At 38.8% G+C, this 21,643-nt stretch overlaps 1 protein-coding gene across 1 annotated transcript in view; it reads left to right on the forward strand.

Annotated features, from left to right (window-relative positions):
* The window catches only part of WDR70 (WD repeat domain 70), a 516,881-nt gene that overhangs the window by 37,749 nt on the left and 457,489 nt on the right, over window positions 1-21,643 (forward strand). Inside the window, exon 5 of the mRNA XM_006876935.1 lies at window positions 2,480-2,672. Within this exon, the coding sequence (XP_006876997.1) occupies window positions 2,480-2,672 (193 nt within the window). The remainder of the gene's footprint in view (window positions 1-2,479; window positions 2,673-21,643) is intronic.

The raw sequence follows: 21,643 nt of genomic DNA on the forward strand, positions 1-21,643 counted from the left end.
TTTTTGGTTGGGAGTCTTTTGATGACTTGGTTGATTTCTTCTTTTGTTATGTCTGCCCCATAATTTATTGGGATATTTGGAGGAAAGTGATGTAACAATGTGTATTTTCAATAGACTGTATTTAACCAAGGAGGCAGTAATTTGAAATTTTTGTTCAGTTTCCTCAGCTTAAGAAATGCTGGAGCTGACCTTTGAAATTTTTTTTTTCAGATCTTGGAGCTCCTAACTTCTTCCATTTGCTTTAGTATCTTTATGCTAGAGAGCAAGTTTAAGAGTCTGTTTAGGTCTTTTCCTTCTTTCGTGTCTTCTTAATGATCTTTTGCTTTCTTGCTTTGTGATGTTCTTGATTTCATCCCACAACTCTCTGATCTTTGGTCTTTAGTGTCTAGTGCATCAAATCTGTTCTTCAGATGATCTCTAAATTCAGGTGAGATGTATTCAAGGTCAAATTTTGGCTCCTATGGACTTGTTTTCATTTGCTTCAGCTTCAGCCTGCATTTGAGCAATTGGTGGTGTGTTCCACAGTCTGCCCCTGATCTTGATTTAGCTGATGATATGGAGCTTTTCCACCGTCTCTTTCTACACATATAGTCAATTTGATTTCCGTGTTTTCCATCTGGTGACGTCTGTGTGTATAATGTCTTATCTGCTGTTTAAAAATGGTATTTGCAGTGAAGAAGTCATTGGTTTTGCAAAATTCTAACATGTGGTCTCTACCCTCATTTCTATCATCAAGGCCATATTTTCCAAATATGGAAAAAAAAGGATCCTTCCTCTTTGTTTCCAACCTTTTCCTTCTATTTACCAGTAATTATCAGTATATCTTGATTGCATTTTTTTTTAAGTTTTAATTATGAATTGAGTGACAGTTTACATGGGAGAATATTGGTTTTACTGATTGCATGTTTGATTAGTTCCAGACTGAAGAAGTTGGTTGTTGTTGTTGTTGTTAAGTGCCATTGAGTTGGTTCCGACCCATAGCGACCCTGTATAGGGTTTCCGAGGGGCATCTGGTGAGCAGTTCAAACGGCTTTCCAGTCTGGTGCATTAACCCACAGCACCACACCAGGACTCATCATTGCTTGTTTTCATGGTTGGTGTGTAAATTTGAATAATAGTGGTATTAACTGGTTTTCCTTGCAGGTGCATGGATATTATCCTATCATAGACAGCGTTGTACCTCATGACTGATCTTGATATGTTCTTTTTGATGATGAATGTGATGCCATTCATCTTCAATTTGTCATTCCAGGAATAGTAAACCACGTGGCTGTCAGATTCACATGGCCAATACCAATCCATTTCAGCTTGCTAATGCCTAGGATATCGATGTTTATGTGTTCCATTTCATTTTTGACAATTTCCATATTTTCATACTTTGTACATTCCAAGTTCCGATTATTAATGAATGTTTACAGCTGTTTCTCTTCATTTTGAGTTGTGCCCCATCAACAACTGAAGGTTCCGAGGACTTCACTTCATGTCATCACAGTCAGCTCTGCTTTTGAGGAGGCAGGTCTTTTCCAGTCACATTTTGAGTGCCTACCAACCTGGGGGGCTCATCTTCAAGCACTGTATGTGACAATATTCTGGTGTTCTTCGTCATGTTTCAGTAGTCAATAATCTGGTGCTTACCTGCTCCACTGCTATTTATAAGGTTTTCAGTGACTAAATATTTGGAAGTATAGTCTGTCTATCCATCTACCTAGTCTGTCTTAGTCTGGAAGCTCATCTGAAACTTATCCACTGTGGGTGACCCTGCTGGTGTTTAAAATACCCATGGCATAGCTTCTAGAATCACAGCAATTCACAAGCCACTGCAGTACAACAAACTCCCAGATGAGTGGTGGAGCTTATATACTAGAGATACTTTATTAGAGGGCACTGACATTTGAGTCCTATAAAGCATTTGATTGGTTAATTGATGCATTTAGGCCTGCAGTGGGGTGGTGTGGGTTGGGGGGTTGAGATATATTTCAAAATGTCTAGGAGAGTTTGATAAACACCTTATCGGGAGTGTATAATAGTCTTTTATACACTCCCCTCCCTCCCCCCGGGGCTGAACATCTTTATTAAATAAATGACTAAATGGCAGTACAAACCAGCAGCAGTAACTTTGGAAGGGGCGGGCACAAGATATAGGTCATGATTTCATGGTTTCAAGGTGGCTGAAGATCTGTACCTAAAACCCATTGATAGACATTGTACATTGATGGTGATCAAGTGGGTCTTGTGTGATTGTTGTAGTCCTTTACCTTTGCTTTAATTTGTATTTTTGTAAGTTGAATAGAAAATTTTTTTTCTTTTAAAAATTAGAACATTATTAGAATTGTGCTATTAATATTTGAGTTGCAAATTCAAATGCGCATTAAATCTAGCTGTTAAAGAAATGAGGAGTAGAATTTCCTGAGAAATCAGTACTGTCTAAGCCTTTGTTCTTTGCAGCAGAGGTAAAGAATTTCTGCTTCTGTTTTTTCAGGGATACAAGCAGCAGTGAAAGTGGAGACAGTTCTGATTCTTCTGATGATGAGTTAATTGGCCCTCCCTTGCCTCCCAAAATGACAGAAGAACCAGTTAATCTTATGGAAGAAGATATTCTTGGTCCTTTGCCTCCACCACTTTCTGAAGAAGGGGAAGATGACGACGATGATGATGATTCAGAAGAGGAAGAAGTAAGTATTTCGGTGGTAATGCCAGAACTCATTAGAATAATGTCTTTAAAGTAGTGTAGGGATAACTACTAAGGTATCATTCATGAGTGAAAGCAAATAAAAAAATTATATACGTATATAATTGAGTTGGAGTCCTGGTATGGCGCTGTGAGCTAATGCATTGGACTGCAAAGTCATTTGAACCACAAGGTCGGTGGTTCAAGCTCACCAACCGCTCCATGGAAACCCTATACAGGTTCGCTGTGGATTGGAACTGATACAACGTTACTTAACAACAATAACAAATATAAGTGAGTTTACTACGAATAACGCTTGCTGAAAGAACTGTAAGTGATGCACTTCAGGAAGGAGGAAGTAGAATTTAGAAATAAGCAATGGGGTGCAGGATACAACTTGTTAAATTAAGAAACATTTGATTAAATATATGGAGACATTGAATCAAAATGATGATGAATACTTTGGGGATGATTTTAAAAAGTAGATCTAAAATTATTAATCGTTAAGTGCCGTCGAGTTGGTTCCGACTCATAGCGACCCTGCATAGGGTTTCCAAGGAGCGACTGGTGAGCTTGAACCACCGCCTTATAGTTCAAATGGCTTTGCAGTCTGGTGCATTAACCTACAGCACCACACCAGGACTCCAAATTTATTAATAGTAATTGTTAATAATGTGGGAGATGAGAGAGAGGAGTTTAGAGTTCCTTCATTTTGTGATCACTCTAGTGCTTGGGAGGCAGTTGGTGCTATTACTTAACTTTAGATTAAGTCAAGTATACAAGGTACAGCTTTAAGGTTAACTGTTCAAGGTTCTGAAATAAAATTTGTAACTTCCAAAAGAATAAATGGAAAAATGAGAAAGTAAAAAAACCCAGTGGTATATTTGGTGTATTCGATACCTGGAATGGATAATTTTTTAACTCTGCCCTCTTCTATGTGTTGGAGTCCTGGTGTGGAACTTAACAACAATAGTAATTCCTCTATGTGATAAATTGTTTTCACTAATGAAATGAAGTGAGTAAAAACAACGGGCAGAAAGAACAGCTATTCCAAATCTGTCAGTGACTGTCAAAGTGGATATATTTATAGTCACATCACAGTATGCCAAAGTTGTCAGCTGATCTTGTTTCATAGTTGATACATACAAAAATGGCTTGGAGGCCATGTCTGACTTCCTCTGGCTTCACAAATTTAAACATCTCAAGACTAATTCTCAGGAGGGGGAGGTCCTGCTTCATCCTACAATCTTCTTTACCCTATTCTGATACCAACTGCCCCTCACACCACAGCATCCTTATTGCTCTGCTAGGTTCAATAATCCGTTGCAATGGTCACACAGAACTCAGACAATACTCACGATTATGGAGGTTTTTAGGGAAGTAAACGGTATAATTCAGGATCACAAGCAACTCAGGATGAGCAGTTCTGTAGTCAAAAGCACCTCTTCTCTGCTGTACTGCAGGCACGCTTCATTCTTATCTTCAGCCTCTCAGCCATGTGCCCCCTCGATCTCTGCCCTGCTTGGGCTAGTGTTGAACAACAGTTCCTTTAGCCTGTCTGTAAATGCTCAAACGCCAGCCTCCTGCCTGTAGGCACATAGCTTAACTGGGTCTCACCATACTGCCGCCTTTGTCTCCGCTGCTTTTCCAGGTAGGATTTGCATGCTCTGCTCATGGCTTTTCTTTCTTGATGGCCCTGGATTATCTGTTTCTGCTTCTGAGATGGCTCCTTTTAAATCTGGCCAGATAGCAGGACTAGCCAGTACTAGTGTTCGAGTCCCATATACACTATTTGCATGATTCTACCAATCATTTGGTGGGAGTCACAAGGACCATGGCCAGAAAAGACATATTAAATACATTTGCTGCACCACAATCCAAAAAAAACTTTTTAAAACTTATTTTGAAAAGATTTTTTCACATGAACCAGTGTCTACATACATATGCTTATGTGCATGTATGTATGTGTATATTTATGATTATCATTTAAATTATAACTGGAAAAATCAAATATAGGATTAATTCTTCAGTTTCATGAAAACTCTTGTTTCAAAACAATTACAATGTGGACTACATCCTTTTCCTTTGTAGATAAATTCTTACAGCTTTTAAGTATTTCTATAGTTAAAATATTATCACTAAAATTTCCTTACCAGAAAATTCATGGTTTTCTTTTATAGTACATAAAACCTCAAGTTTTCTCATGTAAAAATCAGTGAAAATGGCTAAGTTATACGAGTGTTGTCAGTAAATGATCCATTGCTTTAAAACTGTTATCTAGATTTTGAATTCTTCTGGCAACCTATCCCAGCATCTTTTGTTGTTTCTGTGGTATGAGTTGAATGATAGGATTTAAGTTTTACTAAAATTTTGTTTCCTTATCTTCATAATCATTGTTTATTTCAAATTTACTTTAAGTAGCATGTAGTATGACAATCATAACTATCCTCAAAACTTGAATGATTCCAAACCATTAAAAATGTCATCTGGAAACATGTAAACATGTATGCAGCTGTGTGTGTGTGTGGGCGGGGGGGGGAAGGTTAAGATTATAACTGGGAGTTCTCCAACATAACGTCATATGGAGTAAATCTGTATAAAAGATATGTAATAGAAATGTGTTAAGTTGAAACTTACATGTATTCTATTAAAACCTAACAGGAACCATTGTAAACACCATCAAGAGGTTTTTTCAGGGAAGACTATCACTGGCATCATCTGGGATTGCCAGTACATGATGGTAATAAAAAAACAGAATGATCTTTAGTTGATTTTATTATTGTTTTTAAATTCTACAGAAAATGCATTCCTTTCTTACCTGTACCTGGGGTGGACCATGTCCACTCCAATATTATTGCTGTGCAAATGAGGAAAACTCAGTGTTTCCAGTAAAAGGCAGGAAAGATGAAAAAGCTAGAGGGAAATCTTGGCAAACAATAAAGACAGAAATAATGAACGTAAAAGAATAGAAAAGAATATACCAAGAAAATACTAGCCAAAAGATAGCTGGTTAGTATTATTAAACTGGTGTAAAGTACCTTAGAGTTGTTTCTGACACACAGTGACCCTCTCTATAGGGTTTCCAAGGAGCAGCTTGGCAGTTTGAACCACCGACCTTGCAGTTCACTAACCTTAAAGACAGTGCTTATCCAATGGTGGCACATTAGGACTTAATGTCCTATAAAATAATCTTTAAATAATAAGTTGTTCAGGAAGATTTGGCAATTCTTAACCTGTGTACATAATTAAGACAGATTGTCAGGAGGGCCTGGTCACTGAAGAAGGATATCATGTTTGGTAAGGTGGAGGGTCAGAGAAAAAGAGGAAGACCCTCAGCGAGATAGATTGGCAAAGTGGCAACATCAATGGGCTCAAGCATGGCAACAATTGTGAGGTTGGCCCAGGATTGGGCATTGTTTCGTTCTGCTGTGCATAGGGTCAGTATGAGTCGGTACTGACTCGATGGCACCTAACAACAACCACTACCTCTGTACATTTAACATAGTAAACTCAGTGTATAAAGGAAATATTGCCAGAATTATGGGAAAAAATGGACAAATCTATAATCATAACAGGAGACTCAAAATTTGTTATGAAAATTAGTGAGAGTATAAATTTGAACAATAAAAGTGAACTAGTTTGATCTATTGAACTCACCATTTTCTTTTCAAACACACATGAACAAGTAAACAACAAAAGCAACACCCACAGCAAACACACATCTAGGCTATAAAGTGCTATGGAAACATTAGCTCCTATAGAAATATATGGATGGTATGATGATTTACTTTGGGTAATCACTAGGTTAGCTATGAACTGTGAGAATGGGTTTATGAGGCTGACAAGCGGCTGAGGGACAGAAAAAGGAAGAAAGGGTGTATTGCAAGAAAAAATAATTGCTCAAGGGAAGGCCCAAATATGTGGAAGTGCCTGGTTGTTGTTGTTAAGTGCCATCGAGTTGATTCCGACCCATAGCGACCATAGGGTTTCCAAGGAGTGCCTGGTAGAGTGGTGAAATACTAACCATGCATGCAGTTAATATAGGGCTGACTTTTCTTACTAGCAGGAAGTGGAAAGGTGAGGTTCAAATCCAGAAGACAGGAAGAAATGCATCTTGGAGAAGCTGGGATTTGAATTAGTCTCAGAAGATTCCACTTTGATGAGCACTGATAGAGGAGTAGAAAGCACTTGGGTGGTACAAACAGTTTGAGTTTGGCTGCTAATCGAAAGATGGGTGGTTCAGACTCAACCTTTCTCTGGAGGAAAGGCCCGGTGATCTGCTTCTGTGAAGATTATGACAAGAAAGCCCTGTGAAGCTCAGTTCTGCTCTGTAACACATGAGTCAGAATCAGCTCAGGGCAGTGGGCTTTTATTTTTGTTAACTAGTTTTTTGGTGGGGTAGGCCATGCCCTATTTCAGAAGAATGAATGGCAGGAACAGAGGGCTGTGTACAGGAGTAGTTTCAGTATACTAGGGAAATCTGCTTGGCTAGAACAATTGGTGGATAAAGAGGATCAGACCTTTGACTTGGGATTGGAATATTAATAAATTTCAAGTGCAACTATTCAGAGAATTAAAATAATAATTGGGTAGGGGGCTCACAGGGCTCAGGTCTATTTGTAAGCTTTAGTCATTCTGAGTTGTAGTTAAAGTTCTATCAGGATGCTGAATAACAGTTTTCTGGTTTGTATAAGATTATATGCGTTAGTTCTTTTGAAACAAATCTTTAAAAAGTTTTAAAAATGATTGTATCTTTTCTTTTGTAAGCATATTAAAAAGGGGACGTGGGGATAGGAAAATAAGTTGGTTAACTGAAATGCCTGTCAAGGCAAGGCTGTTGGTGATGTGTGCCAACAGCAGCGTCAGTTTTAAAGTGTGCAAAGAGTATTACTGGCATTATTAGTGGGTTAACATGGAAACATTTAGAAGATAGACAAAAATAGGAGAGAGAGTTTCCTTATTTTCTAATTTCTCTTTCCAACTTATAATACCACCAATATTTTAAATGCTAGGGTCGAGATATGGAAGGGGAAACAGAGGACTTGGAAATTTGGAAATGTGAATCTGGCTTTCCTAGATTCCATTAAATTATATTAGCCTTGAACAAGGACCTTTGACTGCCAGACTGTGTGGTTTGATACTAACTGGGTGGAAACTTCAGGTTCTTTTTCAGGTTCTGAGTAAGAACACAACTTTTCTGCACCATTATTGTCTCTTGTTGCTTCAGGTATGTGGGATATTGCCCGCCTTCTAGAAGAAACAGTAACAAAGTCAGGGATAAAGGACAAAGGGGATCTGCTGACAAATGTGTTGAATATCAATACAAGTAGGATCTCTACAGACAAGTTGTGTTTTTAGGTGCCATCGAATTGGTTCTAACTCATAGCGACCCTGTGTAGGGTTTCTGAGGTTGTAAATCTTTATGGGAACAGAGAGCCTCATGTCTCCATGGAGGGGCTGCTGGGTTTGAATCACCGACCTTGAATTTAGAAGTCCAACACCAGCACTCCTGGTTACAGACAAGTTGTCCAGTTCATTTCAGGTTGTTTTTGTAGCCGTGGTTGGCCTATGTCTTAACACTGAATTTGAAATGTTTATAACCTTTGAAAGAATTTTGTTTTTGTGGTTGGTTGAACTTAGGATCTCCTTGTTCTTTACTTATTAACTCAAAAATTGAATTTAGTTCCTTCTGGAAATTAGTTTAAGGTAATGCTAAGCAAATTATGGATTCCTGTAGGATCAGCACTTGACTGCAAACCACAAAGTTGGCAGTTCAAACCCACCAGCTGCTCCTTGGACACCCTATAAAGGGTCACTGTCAGATGGAACTGATTTGATGGCACCTAACAACAACAACGAGCAAATTATAAGAGATTGGTTTTTATACCGGGATGCTAATTACGTATTTTTTACTTGAGATATGTTAGATTTGCCTCTTTTACTTATCAGAGTTTATGGGTGTCCTTGAATCCTTCTTTTTTCTCTTTTACTTGGATCCATCACCATCAGCCATGGATGTTTTCTGTTTCCTCTTGTACATTCCGCTATTTTTGCATGTTCTTAGCTGTGAGCTTGAAATCATACTAAGTCTTCTTTTAACTTGTTTTTCCCTCCATGTTCCTGTCACACACCTTCTCTCTCCTTTTTTGCAAAAAGCCTTGGAAGCCGAATCTATATTTGCCACCTCTACGTAGGCACCACACGTTTTCTTCTTAAATCTTTGTTGTTAGCTTTTGTCCTTCCTGTTCATTCCATGGAAAGTCTTCTCACAGAGATTCCCATTGATCAAGTCCAAGTATCCAAACCCACAGGCCTTTCTTCTGTAAACTCTGCAACTCTATTGACGTCTCCTCTCGTGAAACTCTTCCTTTGGCATGTCTCGGTACCTTGGTTTGCTGCCTATCCTGTTAAATGTTAACTTGATATATTTACTGAGCACCTCTTATAGGTCAGGCACTAATCTAGGTGCTAGGAATACAGCCATGAATAAAGCAGACAAAAAAATTCCTTGTTCCAATGACATTTATGTTTTTTCTGTGATCTTTTTTACTCATTCATATTTCCTCACATTTCCCCCAATCACAGGCATACCTAAGGATATGTATGTCTTTGCCTACCTTTTCATTTTGTATTTGGCCTAGGTAGAGGTTTATAAATCTTTCTGTCCTCATGACTCCTATTCACTTAGGGAACCTGGAGGCATTGCTGCAGCTTAGTTGAGCTTCAGATCCAAATTTCTTTTACTTCTGTTATGTTTTTCAGCTTTTAATTATGATTTGGGTTAAACTTTATAGAGCAAACTGGTTTTCCATTCAACAGTTCGTTGACAATTTGTTTTTGACATTGATTGCAGTCCCCATGAAGTAACAGTACTGTTCGCACTTCTCCCTTTATTTGCCATTTTCATTCCTCCTTTCCCATACCTTCCTGCCTTCTGAGCTTTACCCCTGGGCAAATGCTATCCTTTCCGCTTGTGTGGTTCATGGGTCATCTTACAGGTCTGTCTGTTGTCTTACTGGGACTCCTGGTGTGGATCTGTAGGAACAGCACCTGAAGGTTGGTGGTTGAAACCTACCTGCTGCTCCTAGGAAACACTGTACAGGGTTGCTGTGAATCGGAATTGACTTGAGAGCACTTAACAACAACAAAAACTGTTTTACTGAAAGTTGAACCAAGGAATTAGTTGTTTTAAAGGGTTGAAGTGTGACTGTCTTAGGTTGGGTTCTCTAGAGAAGCAAAAACAGTGAAATATATATATGTATAATATGTATGTATGTATGTATATCACTGACATTGACTACCAACTTTCTGGTTTATGTAAGATTATATGCATTAGCTTTTTGGAAGCGAATCTTTAGTAAGTTTTAAATGTGGTTGTATCTTTTATTATGTAAACATAATAAAAAAGGGTTTCTGAACTTTACCCCTGGGCAAATGTTGTCCTTTCTTCTTGTATGGCTATATATACTTAATACTTATGAAGTCCTGGTATGGTGCTATGGGTTAATTTGCTGGGCTGCACGTTTGGTTTGAACTGCGAGGTTGGCAGTTCAGGCTCACTAGCCCATTCCTGGGAAACTCTATACAGGGTCACGATGAGTTGGAACCAACTTGACAGCATTGAACAACAACAAATGGACCTTGCGGTCCAGTGCTTTATCCCACAGCGCCACACCAGGACTCCATATATTAGGGTTTATACAAGCTGCTCCTCAGAAACCCTACACAGGGTTGCTATGGGTCAGAACTGAGTTAACGACACTTAACAACAAACCATAACATACATATAGTAAATCCGCCACTCATCTGTCAGTTTAACCTATGTGGTGGCTTGTGTGTTGCTGTGATTCTGGAATCTATGCCATTGATATTTTAAATAGTAGAGTCACCCATGATGGACAGGTTTCAGCTGAGCTTCCAGACAAAGATAGACTAGAAAGGAGGACACATGAACTACTTTGGGATATTTAGTCATTGACAACCTAATGAATAGCAGTGGAACACTGTCAGACAGCACCAGGATATTGAATATTGAAACATGATGAAGAGCACCAGAATATTGTCAGATAAAGTGTCGGAAGATGAACCCCTCAAGTTTGAAGGCATTCAAAATACGACTGAAGAAGAGCTGCCTCCTCAAACTGGAGTTGACTGTGATGACGGAAATGGACTGATGTTGCAGTCCAAACTGATCTTGTGGGCCAGTGCATTATCTTGCAGTGCTACAGCAGGACTCCAGAGAGATGTTTGCTTGTGCTTTATTGACTACACAAAAGCTTTCAATTTGTGGACAGTGACAAACTATAGATGACATTGCACAGAATGAATTTTCCAGAACACCTAATTGTGCTTATGAGGAGCCTGTACATAGAGTGAGAGACAGAACAAAGGAACACTGAATGGTTTAAAATTAGGAAAGGTGTTTACGTGTAACTCCAAGTAAATCCTGAATTCTTTGTATATAAAATCAGCCCTTCCTCAGAATTACATTCTTATTGAATACATATTGAGGCTCATCTGGCCTCTAAGACCAAGCAGTTTACATTGCTTACGTCTTGACAGGAGGATTTGGTATGGTGTTGGAGCAGATGGTGGCTGTGTAGGGAAAGACTGCACTTGGTAGAAGATGAACAGCTACTTTGTGAAGGGGAGGATTGTGACGACGATGTACAGTGCAGCTGCTCTGCTCTTGGCCATGGACTGTGCGTGTGCAGGCACACTGCGTACTATGAAGACATCAAGAAGTCAACCTAGTTAGTGAAACCTTGTTCAATGATGATGTATCTGGCAAACATAGTAAAAGTGTTATGTAAAATGAAATAAGACACCTAACCAAACACATGAAACTTTTTTTTTTTTTAAGTCAATAAAAAGTAAATAAAAATAAAAAAATTAGGAAAGGTGTGTGCCAGGGTTATATTCATTCACCATACTTATTCAGTCTGTATGCTGAGTAATATAATTCAAGAAGCTGGATTATATGAAGAAGAACATGTCATTAGGATTGGAGGAAGACTTATTAATAACCTGTGATATGCAGATGATACAACCTTGCTTGCTGAAAGCGAAGAGGACTTAAAATACTTACTGATGAAGATCAATGATCATTGCCTTTGGTATGGGTTGTATCTCAGTGTAAAGAAAATAACAATTCTTACCACTGGACCAATAACATCATGATAAATAAAGAAAAGATCGAAGTTGTCAAAGTTATCACTTTGCTCAGATCAACCATCAACACTCAAGTATTGGAAACAGGCTACACTCTCAAGGAAACTTCTTTTCAATTGACTGGCTGCCCATAGCAGATCTCAGCCTGGAGGTAATTGCATTGTATTAGATCTCAGCATGGGCAATGACTACATCTAACTATCAACCCACTGAGACCCTGCAGTAGTTCAGTTGACAGAGAATCCTAACTAGTACAGTGACAGAGGGTCATAGCCTCGGAGGTTCCACCAACCACTTCAGATCTAACTATCAAACCACTCATGAACAAATCCATATTTAAACTAACAATATTCTAAACCTCGACATTTCTAAAATCAACTTTAGGTTCTTCTCCCTCTTGAACTTTTGTTGTAGCCTCTTAGCTGTTCTTTTTGCCTGTAGGATATTTTATTTCATTCCCTTCTCTTCACTATTGCAAGATTATACTCTTTGTAAGAAGTCACTGCAAATATTATCACTCATTCCCTAAATGAGGGAAAACAAACCACCACAGCAGGAGAACTCCATCTGGGGATTTCCGAATTGCAGTTTGATTTTTTTGTTGTTGCGCGGATACTTACTTGCAAAGCATTTGCGGCTTTTCGGAGAGATATTCTACTTAATAGGCAAGCAGCCAAGTTCACATACTTGAGTGACTAAGTATTCCAGCAATTATTATTGAATGTAACGGAATATGATTTGAAAAGATAGCTCAGGACTGGGCAGTGATTCATTCTGCTGTGCATAGGGCTTCTATGAAATGTAACTTATGTGGCAGCACCTAACATCAGTAACAACATCTAAATAAATAAATTTTCTTGAACCCAGTGCTTTTGATGAATCTGAGTGTAAGAATCGCTTTTGTTGCAATATATGTTTGAGGCACTGTACTCGAGATTGATTGATTCACTAGAACTCGGGTGGAACCTGCCGCCATTCCTGCAATCTGTAATTGTATCGAAAGACACCACAAGTAATTCTGATGCACATTCCCCTCCTCCACTTTTGGCTGTTTACCTAAAATAGTCACCATTGAGGTCATAGGTTAGCCACATTAGAGTATATCTGCAGGTTAAGATCTGTATCATGCATAGCAGATTCTCAGTGACATTCGAGACAGTTTCCAAAGTAATGTTCCTTAAAGGGGATACAAAATCACTGCTCTGTTTGTCTGTTAAAGTGCAGTTACTTTGACATTTTTTTAGAGAAAACCTATCGTGGAATTTGTCCTTCTAGATAGCTCAGAGATAATATTTATTTTGATCATTTTATAAAAAATGTTTCTTTCATTATATGTGACGTTTGATGTTTCAAGAGCATTAGTGTTTTGTTGCTTCTGAAGATGACACGAGAGAGGTGATAAACTCTTGGCCTGTTGTGTCTCAGTCATTTTAATATTTTTTTTAGTGCCTGGTTGGGTGGTGCTGTAGGATAAGCACTGGACTGCTAAGCATAAGCTCAGTAGTTCAAACCCACCAGTCGCTCCTTGAGAGAAAGAGAAGCTCTCTGCTCCCAGAGAGATTTTCAGCCTCAGAGACCCCTATATAGACTTGCTGTGAGTCATAATTGACCCAGTGGCAGTGAGTTTGCTTTTGAGCTTTAGTGCTTGGCCAGGTGTTCAATAAATATCTTGAATTATACCTTATTAAATGATAACTGTCATACTCTATGAAGGGCTAGGAACAGATTGGTATTCTAGAAATTGAGTCAGTAGCTTTGGCAGTCATTTCTTGTCAACATTGAAACAGAATTGCTAAGTATGAAAGAGTAGGCTGAAAAATGCTCATTTCCTTTAACTCAGCATCACTTTGGGACTCTGTTCTGAGGAAACAATGAAGAATTTGGGTAGAGCTTTCTGCATAAAGATGTTTATCACAGAATTAGTTGTAATACTGATTTTTAGAATGTGATTCATAAAATACTGTTGGGTGGATTGAGTACCTCATAACTGTTTTCAGCTAGGTCATTTGTCTTATATTAGACATTGTCAGCATTTTCTCTTGATAGAAAGGTTCCAGGTCTAAAAAATTTGTGAAAATTACTGACACACATGAATATATAGGAAATAATTTAATAACAGGGAGGAAGACAAGTAATTTGTGGTGTCCTCATTCAAAAATATGGTTACTAACACAAAGTTAGTTGGCAGTTCAAACCCACCAAAAGGTGCCTTACAAGTCAGATCTGACAATCTACTTCTGAAAAGTCACAGCCTTGGAAACCTTTGAGAGAAGTTCTTTGCATATATGGGGTCACCATGGGTTGTAATTGTCACCTTGATAACACTAGCAACAACAACAACAACACAAAATAAGTTTAATAAGAATTTTCAGTAGCATTCTTGAAAGGATGTACAAACTGTGTGGATAATATGATTTCAACAATTTAGAAGATACATGTGAGTAGAGAACAAATACTGATAAATTGCTTGCTTTTGGATTGTGGGTGTGAGGATAATGATTATATTTACCCTGTCATTTTTTTAGTTCCATATTGATCATTAACCGTGCCAATAATTAAAAACAAATGCCAGGATTAGAAATAAATAACTAGCAACTGTATAGTGAGCCCTGGTGTGTTTTTGTGGGTTAATGCACTAGAGTCCAAAATCAGTTTGAACTGCAAAGTTAGCGGTTCAAGCTCACCAGTCACTCCTTGGAAACCCTATACTGGGCCATTATGGGTTGGAACCAACTCGATGGTACTTAACAACTACAACAACATATAGTGAGCAAGGAGCCCTGGTTGCATTATAGGGTAAGTACTGAACTATAACCATAAGGTCGACAGTTCAAACCCACCAGCAGGAGAAAGATGAGGCTTTCTGCTCCTATGAAGATACACAGTCTCAGAAACCCTATGCAGGCTCGCTGTAAGTCAGAATCGACTTGATGGCTGTGGGTATGTAGTGAGCATAAATTTATACAGGATGTTTGGTGCTTTCTGTTCCAGTAATGGGAAGTTATTTACTTAATTATATATTTAAAATATTATACGCATGCTAGGGAAAAATTCGATTACCTTTTAATTTAATTCTACTTTTCCAAGAATTTTGTGTAGCCCATTCATATATTTGATTTAATTTCATACGTTGTTAACATTGGCTGCCTTTCTCCAAAGGAACAACACACAAATTTTATGGATAGTTATGCAATCCTTAAGCTCTTAGAATTTGGTTACTTTATCAGTGTGCATCAACTTCATTTGAATTCCTTTAGTTCATGTGGTATTGCTGTTTAGTGCTTCTACTGTGTTTATTTATTAAGAAATGAGGCATAATCTCTTGGCACATTTTGACAAGGAAAGATTCCATAAAACTAGCCTTGGTTAAGATTTCATTAAACCTGACTGTATATCTGTTAAGTTCATTTATATAGAACATTATTGAGACACTTATAAAGCATATGGAGATACAGAAACTGATTTATTTTTTAAATTTATAAAAGGATGCTAAGTAACAATTTGTAAAAGAGAAAGTACACTTTAAATGCTTCATTTCAAGGAATGTGTCTAGTTAGTGAAGCAAGTTATAACGGAATTTTCTCTTGCTTGAGCTTATGGTTAAAATTTTTAGAGGAATTTTATTTTTCCTACCACTCTCTTTAACTGTTTTCCACAACTATTGTTGTTAGGTGCTGTTGAAGTGGTTCTGACTCATAATGACCCTGGGCACAACAGAATGAAACCCTGCCTGATCCTGTGCCTTCCTCACAGTTGTTTCGCTTGAGCGCATTGCTGCAGCCACTGTGCCGACCCTTCTCGTGGGATGTCTTCCTCTTTTTTGCTGACCCTCCATTTTACCAAACATAATTTCCTTTTCCAGGGACTGGTCCCTCCTAATAGACATTAATTATTGCATAGTTAGCTATATATATAAAATCTTTCATTCATTGTAATAGGCTAATATATATATAGAAAGGCTGATTTTATAAGTGTATCCGATCTTTCCCATTACTTCTCTCTGACAAAAGGGTATGCTAGTTTTGTGTGTTGTTGTTGTTAAGTGCTTTTGACTAGGTTCTGACTCATAGTGACCCTGTGTAGGGTTTCTGAGGAGTGACTGGTGAGCTTGAATTACCAACCTTGTGGTTCAAACCAACCTTGCAGTCCAGTGCATTAACCCACAGCATCATACCAGCACTCCACCATCACATTGTTGTTGTTAAATGCCGTCCAGGCGATTCTGAACCATAGTGACCTGGTATAGGGTTTCCGAGAAGTAGCTGGTGAGTGTGAAGGGTCAGTTAATTAAATGTTTGACCAAATATAGGAGGCTAATTTTTAATTTCGTAGTTTTGTATGGTCTGTGAATAATGTTACAAATTTTGGCAGAAAAAAGATTCCCTGCCCCTGATTGAAGTTGTCCTGGTGGTATAAATGTTAAGCACTCATCTGCTAGGTGAAAGGCTGACTGTTTAATCCATTCAGTGGCTTGGCAGGAGAAAAGATGTGGCAATCTGCTCCCATAAAGACTATACCCAAGGTAACCCTGTGGTGCGGTAGTTCTCTTCTGTGACTTGGGGATCCTATGAGGTGAAATTGACTCAGTGACAGCCTAACAACAGCTTATAATTCAATGATGGAAGAGTTTAGTAGTTGAAGACCTGCTCCTAGGTAGAATAAGTTTAGTTAATACAAGTGTATAACTGCTTACCAGCCAGGGAGCCGGTGGGTGCAGTGGTTAAGTGCTCAGCTACTAACCGAAAACTTGGTGATTTGAACCCACTAACTGAAGGAGCCTCTGGTAATGTAGTGGTTACGAGTCCGCCTGCTAACCTCAAGGTCAGTAGTTTGAAACTACCAGATGTTCCATGGATGAAAGATAAGGGTTTCTGCTCCCATAAAGATTTGCAGCCTCAGAAGACCTATACATTATAGCTATGAGTCAGAACTGACTCCATGGCACATAACAACCACCACCACCACCACAGCCTCTGGATGGAACAAAGATGTGACAGTCTGCTTCTGTAATGATTGTTGTTGTTAAGTGCTGTGGAATCGTTTCTGACCCATAGCGACCCTGTATAAGGGTTTCCAAGGAGCGGCTGCTGAGCTTGAACTGCTGACCTTGTGGCTCAAACTGACTTTGCAGTCCAGTGCATTAACCCACAACACCACACCAAATCCTACAGGGTAGTTTTAGTCTGACCTATAGGATTATGATTTAAACCTCAGTGTCAGCAGTTCAAGCTCACCAGTTGCTCCTCAGAAACCCTATACCAGGTCGCTATGAGTTGGAACCAACTGAACGGCACTTAACAACAAGATAGGATTGCTGAGGAGTTCTGGTGTGGTGTTGTAGGATGAGCACTGGACTGCAAAGTCAGTGTGAACTGCAAGGTTAGCAGCTCAGATTCACCAGCCGCTCCTTGGAAATCCTATACAAGGTCGCTATGAGTTGAAACTAACTTGAAGGTACTTAACAACAACAAATAAGGTCATTATGAGCTAGAATCGACTCCATGGCATTTTTTTCCCCCTTTAAATCAGCCTATCTGGAAATGGGAGTCCTGCTGTGGTGCTGTAGGATAAGCACTGGACTGCTAATCATGAGATCAGTGGTTCAAACCCACTTGCTATTCCTAGTAAACCATATTTATATACTGTTACTAGTAGTGGGAACTGACTCGACGGGACTTAACAACAACAACCACCTGACAAATAGGGCAAAAGTATAGTTTTCTCAAAATAGGTTCACAAAACTTTGTTTTTAAATCGTGATTGTTTCTGTATCTGGGTATATTAAAATGTGTTTTTATATCTGTGTATATTATGCTGCAGGATAAAGCGATGGACTGCAAGGTCACTTTGAGCCACAGAGTCAGCAGTTCAAACCCACCAGCTGCTCCTCGCTATGAGTTAAAAGTAATTTTTAACCATTTGTTTACCTTGAATAGGGTTCTGGTTTTTTTTTTTTTTTTTAAGATAAAGAATCTTGTAACTCATAATTAAATGAAAACTCTGGGATTCTTGAAGTCTTTTTATTATCCTTGGTATCCTGTTTCCCAGAAAATGTCAAGTTGGGTTTCTAAGACTGTAACTAAAGGCTAGCTGTAACAGTGACTTTTTAGTTGAGCACCTGTTTTACATGAACTTTGTCTGACTCTCTGACTGGCACGTTCTGTGGTGGAGAGTCCAAGTTTGGGCCACAAATGTGTTTCTCTGTCTTCTGGTCTGAGTCTTCTCATCCCCTTGGCGTTGGCCATTGCCAACCACCTGTATCAATCAATCTCTTCCCCTCATGCCTAAGGCAAGTTTGGAGAATTAAAAAAACAACAACCCTTAGTTCTGAGGATCTGGTATGACGAGAATGAGATGATTCTTGTAAACAGTTAACATAGTATCGGCACACACTAAACCCACTGCCGTTGGGCCGACCCCGACTCCTTGTGCTCTTACAGGACACAGTAGAGTTACCTCTTACGGTTTCCAAGATTACACATCTTTTTAGGAGCAGACTGCTTCATCTTTCTCCTGTGGGTTTGAACCTCCGACATTGTGGTTGGAAGCCCATTTTTAACTCACTGCAGTAACAGGGCTCCTTTGGTACACAGAGAGTGCTCAAAATTGCTGGATTTTATTGTTTTCATCATCAATACCAATCTTTAATTAATGACCACTTTTTTTGATTAAATTGAAGCTTAATTGGAACAATTAAAAACAAACAAACAATAAGAGGAAGTGTAATGATTTTAACTTCAGAGGAAAATTAATATTCTCTAAACCTGAGATACTTAATGACAACTGCAAGATTCTGTCAGCAGAGGATGCTAGAAGCTCTATTCCAAAACCCAGTCAGTGTGCTTTCAATTTACAAACTCACATGTGGTCTTCATTCTTTAAAATGGGCACTAGGGGGCAATGGAAGCATTTTGGCAAGAATCCATTTTTTTATTCAACAGTCTCCTGTCTTGACCATCAATTACAAGTTCAGGCAGAAGCTGGGGAAAATTAAAACAAGTTCACAAGAGCCAAGATATGACCTTGAGTATGTTGTTATTGTTGCCAAAGTACTGGCGAATAAGTTCGGCTCACAGAGCCCCTGGATAGGGTTTCTAAGGAGTGGCTTAGTGGGATTCAATTGCTAACCTTGTGGTTAGCAGCAGTCCGGTGCTTACCCTACAGCCCCATACCAAGCACCATCTCAAGAAGATTTGATGCATTAGATAGTAATGATTGAAGACCCAGATGAGTTGTGGTACATGAAGAAAGTAAAAGGTCATATATAAGACAGGAAAAGAAAGAAAAGGCAAAAATGGATGTCGGCAGAGACTCTGAAACTTGCTGTTGAACTCAGAGAAGCTAAAACGACTGGAAGAAATGATGACGTGAAAGAACTGAATGGAAACTTTCAAAGGGCAGCTGAGAAGACGACTAAAGTATTATAAAGAAATATACAAAGGCCTGGAGTTAGAAAACCAAAAGGGAAGAAAATACTCAGCATTTCTCAGGTGAAAGAACTGAAGAAAAATTCAAGCCTTGACTTGAAATATTGAAGAATTTTGTGGGTAAAATAGAAGTCCTGGTGTGGTACTTTAGAGTAAGTACTAGACCACAAGGTTGGTTTGAACCACACAGTTGGCTGTTCAAACTCACCAACCGCTCCTTGAAAACCCTATACAGGGTCACTGTGAGTTGAGACCCACTTGACAGCATTTAACAACAGCAACAACAATCGGTAAAATAGAGTCCTGGTTTGGTGCTGTAGGAAAGGCACTGGACTGCAGGGTTGGTTTGAATAGCAAAGTTAGTGGTTCAAACTCACCAGCCACTCTTGGGAAACCCTATACTGGGTCACAATGAGTAAAAGCCCGCTTGACAGCCCTTGACAACAACAACATGGTTAAAATATTGAATAGTACAAGAAGCATCAAAAGAAGGTGGAAGGAATATACAGAGTCACTGTACCAAACAGAATTGGTTGATGTTCAATCATTTCAAGAGGTACCACATGATCAAGAGCCGATGGTATTGAGGGAAGAAGTCAAGAGGCACTGAAAGCATTGGTGAAAAACAAGGCTTTAGGAATTGATAGAGTACAAATTAACATGTTTCAACAAACTGATGCATAGATTGAGGCGCTTACTTGTCAATGCCGAGAAATTTGGAAGCAGAAGTTAAGAAATTAAATGATTTATTGCATTTGTCAAATCTGCTACAAAAGACTTATTTAAAGAGCAAAGATGTCAGTCTTTGGATAAAGGTGTTCCTAAGCCAAGCCTAACATAGGCCATATGCAATTCCCTCAGTTTTATGTAAAACTTAGGCAATGAATAAGGAAGACATAGAAAATTGATGCATTTGAATTATGGTGTTGACAATGAATATCGAAAGTACCATAGCCTACCAGAAGAACAAACAAATCTGTCTTGGAAGACGTACAGCCGGAATGCTCTTTAGTAACGAGGATCATGAGACTTCATTTGTTGTTCTCTGAACTTGTTGTCAGGAGGGGCCAGTTGCCTGATAAAGTGGAGGTCAGGGAAAAAGAGAAAGATCCCCAAGGAGGTGGACTGGCACAGTGGCAGCAACAACCGGCTCAAACATAACAATAGTGACCACAGTGCAGGACCGGGTAGTGTTTCTTTCTGTTGTGCATAGGGTCCTTATGAGTCAGAATCAATTTGACACCACCTAACAAAAAATATTCTAGTGTGTTTATATACCACATTTTGTTTGTTCATTCCAGTATTGATAAAAATTTAAGTTTTCCCACCTTTTGGCTTTTGTGAACAGTGTTGCAATTAATATTGATGAACAGGTTTCTGTTTGTGACCCTGTTTATTTGGGTATATACCTAGGATTGGGATTTCTGGGTCATATGGTAATTCTGTGTTCAACTTTTTGAGGAACTTTTAGTCGTTTTCCACAGTGGCTGTAGCCTTTTGCATTCCCATCAGCAATGGATGTGGGTTCCCAATTGCTCCACATCTTTGCCAACACTTGTTATTTTTCTTTTGTCTTTGGGAAAGTCATTCTAGGGTGTTACGTTGGTATTTTGTTTTTTATTTTTACCTTTCAAAATGGATTTAGTTTTAAAAACATAGGTACCAAATTTTAAAAATCAAAATGATAAGGCTTTGAAGTTCTATATCTCCCCAGAATAACATGCCAACATTTTGTTAGGCTCCATCTGTTGTATCACTGCTCAAAACATTGCAGTAATGGTAACCAGGCACCATCCAGTGGTTCTGGTCTTAAGATTGAAGAAGTATTGGTTCATGGAAGCAGCTAACATAACATTTACTGGTTCACTCTTTTTCTAGTTCTATCACTACCATTAGTCAGGTTTTATAATTTTCATCCACATTTGCTGACACTTTTCTCATCATCGTAAGCAAAATAAACCACTACCCAGAGAATGATTTCTCCTCTTCACCACCATCCCTGATAACCATTTATAATCATCGGATTCTAGGTCTTTACCTATTTTTGCCGTATCATAAAAGTGAGATCATGCAATATTTTTTCTTTATGGGATTTACTTCACTTACCATATGTCTTTCCACCACTCATCAGTCAGTTTTTCGTACTGTGGTTGCTTGTGAGTTGCTGTGATTCTGAAAGCTATGCCACCGGTATTTTAAACACCAGCAGGGTCACCCATCGTAGACAGGTTTCAGATGAGCTTTCAGACTAAGACAGACTAGGAAGAAGGAGTGACGAATTACTTCTGAATATTTAGTCACTGAAAACCTTATGAATAGCAGAGAAACACTGTCAGATACAGTGCAGGAAAATGAGCCCCTCAGGTTGGAAGGCACT

Source organism: Chrysochloris asiatica, unplaced genomic scaffold, assembly GCF_000296735.1.
Source record: "Chrysochloris asiatica unplaced genomic scaffold, ChrAsi1.0 scaffold00430, whole genome shotgun sequence".
In the NCBI taxonomy this organism is placed as follows: Eukaryota; Metazoa; Chordata; class Mammalia; order Afrosoricida; family Chrysochloridae; genus Chrysochloris; species Chrysochloris asiatica.